Consider the following 7,056-nt stretch of genomic DNA (forward strand, 5'->3'; position numbering starts at 1 on the left):
AGCTACCGGCCCCCACGCCTAGGTGCGTACCAGCCTGGGGGCCACCTGGAGAGGACCGGGCAGGCCAGGGACGGGCCCTGCCTGACGCTCTGTGTTCACCCCAGCCTCTGTCTTCGGGGACCCACACTTTGTCACCTTCGATGGCACCAAGTTCACGTTCAACGGGCGTGGCGAGTACGTGTTGCTGGAGTCAGCGCTGACCGACCTGAAGGTGCAGGCGCGCGCCCAGCCCGGGACCATGTCCAATGGTAAGGCCAGGCCCCGGGGGCTCAGGGTGGCGCCGGGTCATCCCGGGTAGGAGGCCATAACCAGGCGGACCCTGCTCTGCACCCACCACCCCAGGCACACAGACCCGCGGCACGGGACTGACGGCGGTGGCCGTCCAGGAGGACAACTCGGACGTCGTGGAGGTCCGGCTGGCCGCAGGGGCCGGGGCCCTGGAGGTGCTGCTGAATCAGGAGGTGCAGAGCTTCGGCGAGCAGAGCTGGATGGACCTGAAGGGTGAGTGGGGCCGCCAGGCCCGTTGGCAGGCTGCCCTGGCCTCCTTCCAGCCCACCAGGGGCTGGGGAGTGGCCGCGGCCTTCGCACCTCTCCTCAGTCCTGGTTGGAGGCCGGGGTGGTACCCAGGCTCAGAGGCAGAGACGGAGGCTCCTCGGGGCTCAGAGAGGAGCCCCGTGCAGCACACTCCCGCCCATGGCGGTCTTGAGGTCCACACCTTCACCCCCACGGAGACGCCATGTCATCCCCACGGGGCCTGGCCAGGACTGCAGAACGTGGCCTCCCTTCGGCCCCGAGGAGCCCTGAGGCCGCGATGCTGGAACCCTGTGTTCGTGGTCTGTGCTGCTCAGGGTGCAGAAGGAAGCGCTTCCCAGCTGCGGGGCTGGCTGTTCGTGCTGAGGGACGAGGACCTCGGAAAGGACAGTGGCGGCACCGCTGCTGTGCCGTCTGGGCAGGAAGTCCCCAACAGCCCCCCTGCAGGGACTAGGCCCCTCGGGCACCTTGCGGGGGGCAGGGGGGCAGGTCCTGGCCAGGCGTGGGCTGGGGCTGGCAGAGCCAGAGTCGGCAGGTTGGCCTGGGGGCCTCTCCCTCCCCTGCAGCTGTCCCACCCCGCAGTCCACGGTGCTGCCCATCACACCCTGGAACTCCAGGGCGCGAGTACGGTGCCCACGGGGTGACCTGCCCCACCACCCTCTGTGCCCAGGCATGTTCCTGTCCGTGGCTGCCAAGGACAGGGTATCGGTCATGCTGGCCTCAGGGGCCGGCCTGGAGGTCTGCGTCCAGGGCCCGTTCCTAAGCGTGACCGTCTGGCCTGGAGGTCAGCGTCCAGGGCCCGTTCCTAAGCGTGACCGTCCTGCTGCCCGAGAAGTTCCTCACCCACACCCAGGGCCTCCTGGGGACCCTCAACGACGACCCCACGGACGACTTCACCCTGCGCACTGGCCTTGTCCTGCCCCCCAGCACCAGTGCCCAGGAGCTGTTCCAGTTTGGGGCCGACTGTGAGTGACTCATACAGTAGACGTGGGTGGGGGAGCATGGCACAGGGAGACCCCGGGTGGCGGCCACCATGGGGAGGCCCGTGCCCAGCCAGGCCTGCCGCGTGTCCCCGCAGGGGTCGTGCACAACTCCTCCTCCCTGCTCACCTACGACTCCTGGTTCTTGGTCCACGACTTCCTGTACCGGCCCAAGCACGACCCCAACTTCAAGCCCCTCTTCCCGGATGAGACGGCTCTCAGCCCCAGCCAGGCCCAAGCGGTGGCAGCGCTGTGCGGGGACGACCCGTTCTGCAGCTTCGACGTGATAGCCACTGGAAGCGTGAGCGTGGGCAATGCCACGCGGGCTGCCCACCAACTGCACCAGCAGCGCACGCAGAGCCTGCAGCATGGTGAGGGAGGGCGGGGTGCGGGGGAGGACTCTGCCCCTGCCGGCAGGCCACAGGCCGCAGTTGGTGTCCGGTCGGTGTCCGGCGGCTCAGGCTGTCATCTGCGTCCCCCCCACCCCAGTGGTGTCCTGTGGCTGGCTGGCCCCCCCTCCGAACGGCTGGAAGGAAGGCATCAGGTACCTGGCGGGCTCCACCGTGCACTTCCACTGCGACAATGGCTACCATCTAGCCGGGGCAGAGACCAGCACCTGCCAAGGTGACGGCACCTGGTCTGCGCCCACCCCCGAGTGCCAGCCAGGTGAGGCGGCCCCGCGCACAGCTGCCGCTTACCCGCATTCGCACGTCCATGTGCCAGCCAACCCCGGACCACCCTCACCACCCTGTCCCCTCCCCAGGACGGAGCTACGCCGTGTTGCTGAGCATCATCTTTGGAGGCCTGGCAGTGGTGGCTGCGGTCTCCCTCCTCTACGTGCTGCTGCGCAGGAGGAAGGGCAACATGTGAGGCCCCGCCCCGCCCGCAAAAAAACACACACCGCTGATGGCCACGCCCCACCTACCGGGGCCCCGCCCACACACCGCCGAGGGCCCCGCCCCGCCCGCCAGGGCCCCGCCCACACCACTCCCTGGACCCTGGGGAAGGGGCAGGACCCCCTGCTGGCTCCAAACCGGGACTCTCTTGCAGGCACGTCTGGAGCTCACAGCCGTGAGAGGGGACTGCATGGCCTGCAGCGTGGGACGCATGTGGCCACGTCAGGGCTGAGAAAGCCTGAACTCCTGGGATGATGCGCCCCAATCCTGGGATTGCCCGATCCCTAGGACTGGACACCTGTCATCTGGACCTGAGACCTGGTGTCCTCCTCTGTCATCTCAGACCCGAGGGGTCCTCGCCATCGCCACTCTCTGCTCTGTTCCCCGAATACTCCCGGCTCCCGTTCCCCAGACCTGAGACTTCCTACCCCGGACTCCGACTCGGATTCCAATACCTCACTCCCCACAGCCTGGCAGTGGTGACCCTGACCCTGGCATCCTGAGACCCGCTGCCCCACCATGGGGGGCCCAGCACCGAGCTGCCTTCGTCCCTGGCCCCAGGCTCGGCCTGAAACCCTAGGTGGGCGGCCCAGGACCCCAGGAGAGCGAGTCCCTCGGTTGGGGGGAGACTGCCCCCTGCCGTCCAGGCTTGTAACTGCAACGCTTCTAGACCATTCCTGGGAGCAGCCTTCCCTGCCTGGATGAGGAGAAAACAAGCCCCATGTTCCTCGCTCGGTGTCCTGGTGCCCATGCAATGCTCAGTTCCAAAGACGGGGTGCAGGATGATGTTTGCAGAGGACCCAGAATGGGGTGCCACCTGGGGTCTGTGCCTTCACCCTCTCTGGTGTCCCCTGAGAAGAGCCGCCTGTCTCATTAGCAAGCTGGCACAGCCTGGCCTGGTCCCCAGCCCTGCAAGGGACGTCCCTTGGCTGGGCATTCACAGGTAGGGCCGTGAATGGGTGACCAGAGCTTATGCTCCAAAGCCCGGGAATGTCCTGCGCTGGACACAGCAGGCCTCCCACCACCGCTGCCCACCTGCTCAACCTCTTCCCTACGCGTCTTCTGGGGCGGGGCTTGGAGGGGAGGGGACGCCACAGAAGCACAGACTGGGGCGCTGGGGGACCTGCCAGGCCCCAAGTCCTCCTTTGCAGAGCAGGTCGTGGGTGGCAGCTATGGGAGGCCTTAGGCAGTGCAGGATGGGGGGCAGATTTATCTCTTAGACCTCATATGGAGCCGGAGGTTGGCGCCCCCTAGGCCAGGCAGTCGTCCTGTCCAAAAGGGGTCCCCCATGCCTACAGAGAGAGCCAGCCTCAGTGCGGCCTGCTATGCTGGGAGTGGCCACAAGGGGGAAGCAGAGGGTAGAACAGCTGGAGGAGGTTAAGGTGGATGGAAGATGCGCGCGCCTCGGAGGAGGCCAGGGAGGCCGTGAGCCCTACCCTGCAGCTGGGCGGCCAGGACCCGTCCAAGCCAAGGCCGGGATTCAGCATTTCCTCCCCGGGGAGGGCGGCGCAGTCACCCCCAGTCTCAGGCCTGCAGGCGAGAATGCAGAAGTCACTTAAGTCTTCCACCTGCTCTGCCTTACCCTTGCTGAAGGGTCTGGGCCAGAAACAGAAGAGCTGGGTGTTAGGGCTTAGCCATCTGGAGGGCTTCCTGGAGGAGGTGATTGTGCCCCATGCGGCATGTATAGAGAAAAGACCTGAGAAAGGTTGGAAGGCTTGGGGATGGTGGATGGAGAAGGTGCTCCCTGCCCTCCCAGACCCACCCTGCCTTTATCCCGGCTCTTCCCCAGGCAGGGTAGAGCTGTGGCCGGCCTCTTGGCCACTGGGCAGGTACTTTCCTCTCTGCAGAGGAGGCAAGGCGGGGCTCGCCGCCCACCACCTGAGTCCCCAATGTGTTCCTGTGCTGAGCCAGAGCAGGGCTGGCCCCTTCTGGGTAAATCGGAGCTCAGCTTCCAAGGCAGCCAGGCCTGTGGGAGCAGGCACAGGGCGGGGCCTAGGCAGGCAGGGGCAGCCTCACAGCTCTGGTTTCCCAAGGCAGCCCCAGGAACCGGGGTCGAGAGAAGTTGGGTTCTCAATGCCCCTTGAACAGAGGAGCTCCCCCCTGCCAGACCTGGGCCCTGCAAACATGGCCTCCCACCCGCTCCCCTCCCTGGGCAGGTCCTACAGCTGCACCCACGCCTCCCTCAACCAGCAGGAAAAGGGGTGCCCTGTCTGTGACCCTGGCCCCTGGGCTCAAACATCAGACGCTCCCAGTGCCAGGGGCAGGCCAGGCTGGGAAGCCCCACCACCTGACGGGGGACCATGACGGGTTTTCCCAGGGACCTGCGAGACTGAGATGCCGCTGAGCCTGTGCAGGGCGGGGGTTCCCGGAGCCAGGCGAGGGCTCTCCAGAGGCACCAAAGGAGGACTTCCATCTCGGGGAGGTGTCCCCACACAGCGGTGTCCACACTTGAGGACAGGAGGCAGCAAGAGCCTCCGGGTTGTAATGGCAGACTCAGGTCTGGGCCCTGGAGCCCAATGGCCGCCGTTCACCCCTGGAGCCCGGGGAGACGGTAATTCGGGGACTTGGAGATGCGGGAGGCTGGTGGGACACCCATAGGGTCCCAGCACCCCGTCCGGGCTCAGGGACAGGAGGCAGGCTCCTGTCTCCACGGACACGGGAACCACATAGGACCACCAGCGCACGCTGGGGTCGCAGCAGCAGCTAGAGCAGAGTTGGGGGGAGAGGCTGCCTCTCTGTTCTCCAGGGAGAAGCCATCATGGCCTCCCGTTAGCTGAGCACAGTGGGGAGCAGCCAACACAGGGGTGAGGGAGAGGAAGGTTCTGACCCAGTGCAGGCCCAGCAGGGGGATGCAGAGGAGCCCAGGACCCCTGTTCTTACAGCCTGGTTCTTCCTGCAAACAGGGTGGCCAAATGCTCCCTGCAGGCCAGACCTCTGCTGGGCTCACCAAGAGACAGACCCCTGTCCTCCTGGTCCAACGCATCCTAAAGAGGGGATGGTCAGTGCAATGGGTCATGGGACTGGGAAGTCAGGGAGGGCTTCCTGGAGGAGCCTGGCATCTGCCGACTTTTGGAAGTGAGGTCAAACAGGTGCCAGTAGCCCACACTGCTGAGTCTCTTCTAGGCATAGATGAGACTACATTTCCCAGCTTCCCTTGCAACTGGGGTGGTCACGTGACAGGTCTAGCCAGGGCAAAGTGAACTAAGGAGTGGACAGACACTCCCAGTCCAGGGCCCTACAAACCTCCCGCCGGCACCCCCAGGCCTTTCCCCCCAGCTCCTGCTCCTGCAAGGATGACTTTGGAAGCCACGCACTAGTCTGGGTCCCTGCTAGGTCCCCGGCATGGAGGAAGTCCCCGCGCCGTCCCATCCACAGGGCTCCACACGTGAGAAATAAACTTCTCTTGGGATTAGACGTAATACATTTTGGAATTTATTTCTTGCTGCGGGGGTGGGGGTGGGGGGTCCTCTTGTGACATACCAGAAGCAGAGGTGTGAAAAGATGACCTTACATATGTCACTAGCATTGGTGATAAATACCTCTTGGGGCCAGCAGGTGGCATGGTGGTTAAGGGCGCTGGGGACTCCCTACATGACTGACCGCTGTTCGAGTCCCAGACCTGGCAGCTTGCCGTCTCATTTTCCATCTCTCTCTCTCTTGCTCTTGCTCTGATCAAATTAAAATAAATAAATAAATAATTATTTAAAAATAAATACATAAAATAAATAAACACCTGTCAAAAGGTACAGGTTACGGGCTAGACAGTGACACAGGGGTAAAGGGAATCCCCCACGCAGAGAGGTTCCCAGTTCCAGCCTGCCCACGCTACGGTGGTCTGCTCACGAGAAGCCAGATCCCACATGACAACCAGAGTTCGAATCCCCAGCCTGGTCAGCCTGAAACATGCCGGGCACGTGTGCAAGACTCAAAGGTCCTACCATCTGGAGGGCAGGACTATGGCATGACCAGACCCTGGGGCGGGGTCTCTTAATGCGCATGCGTGCATTCCGCCATGTCTAAAGGAGGGGATGGAGTTCCGGTTGCATCCGGGGCCGTTCCAAGCACACCGCACGCCCCTGATCTTGGGCCGGCAGAGGCAGGAGTGGACGGGAGGACTCTGTAGAGGATCCTCTCTCGCTGTCTGTCTTTCTTGCTCATGGAGTAAATAAATACCTTTTTTTTTTTTTTTTTGAGACATTTTTGCTGTAGGACACGTGCCAGAGAGACAGAAATAAGAAATCCACCCCCTCCCCCCTGGGGGAATGACCACACCGCAATCAATCCTTTCTCTTCCACTCTCTTCTCAGATTTTGGACACACAGGCACCTGGCATGTTTCAAGTCACTAGGTCCGGGACTCGAACTGCAGTCACCATGGGGGAATCCAGCCATGTAACCATTACACCATCTGCTGACCCGAATAAATGAACTTTTTTCTTTTTTTAATAATTAAACTTTTTTAAAAATGTTTTTTTTTTAATTGCCAGAGGGCAATTAAATTAAATTAATTCCAGAGAGACAGAGAGGAGAAGGTAATGCCCATGGACAAGGTCATGCTTCAACCCAGTCTCCCTCTCTCCCTCCGTGCAGGATTTTGGGCCTGCACACACATGCACCTGGCATGTTTTACTTTTCTTTTTTTTGTTTTTT

The 7,056-nt window shown here is 62.6% G+C and overlaps 1 protein-coding gene across 1 annotated transcript in view; it reads left to right on the forward strand.

The window, feature by feature from the left end:
- Positions 1-5,821, forward strand: part of SUSD2 (sushi domain containing 2) — a gene marked incomplete in the record, with an annotated part of 10,139 nt that extends 4,318 nt beyond the window's left edge. Inside the window, 8 exon segments of the mRNA XM_027775200.1 lie at positions 105-248; positions 343-501; positions 1,202-1,269; positions 1,316-1,496; positions 1,610-1,882; positions 2,001-2,177; positions 2,275-2,377; positions 2,562-5,821. Of these exon segments, the coding sequence (XP_027631001.1) occupies positions 105-248; positions 343-501; positions 1,202-1,269; positions 1,316-1,496; positions 1,610-1,882; positions 2,001-2,177; positions 2,275-2,377; positions 2,562-2,586 (1,130 nt within the window).
- Positions 5,822-7,056: the final 1,235 nt, after the last annotated feature.

This window comes from Tupaia chinensis, unplaced genomic scaffold, assembly GCF_000334495.1.
Source record: "Tupaia chinensis unplaced genomic scaffold, TupChi_1.0 Scaffold000531_1, whole genome shotgun sequence".
Taxonomy (NCBI): Eukaryota; Metazoa; Chordata; class Mammalia; order Scandentia; family Tupaiidae; genus Tupaia; species Tupaia belangeri.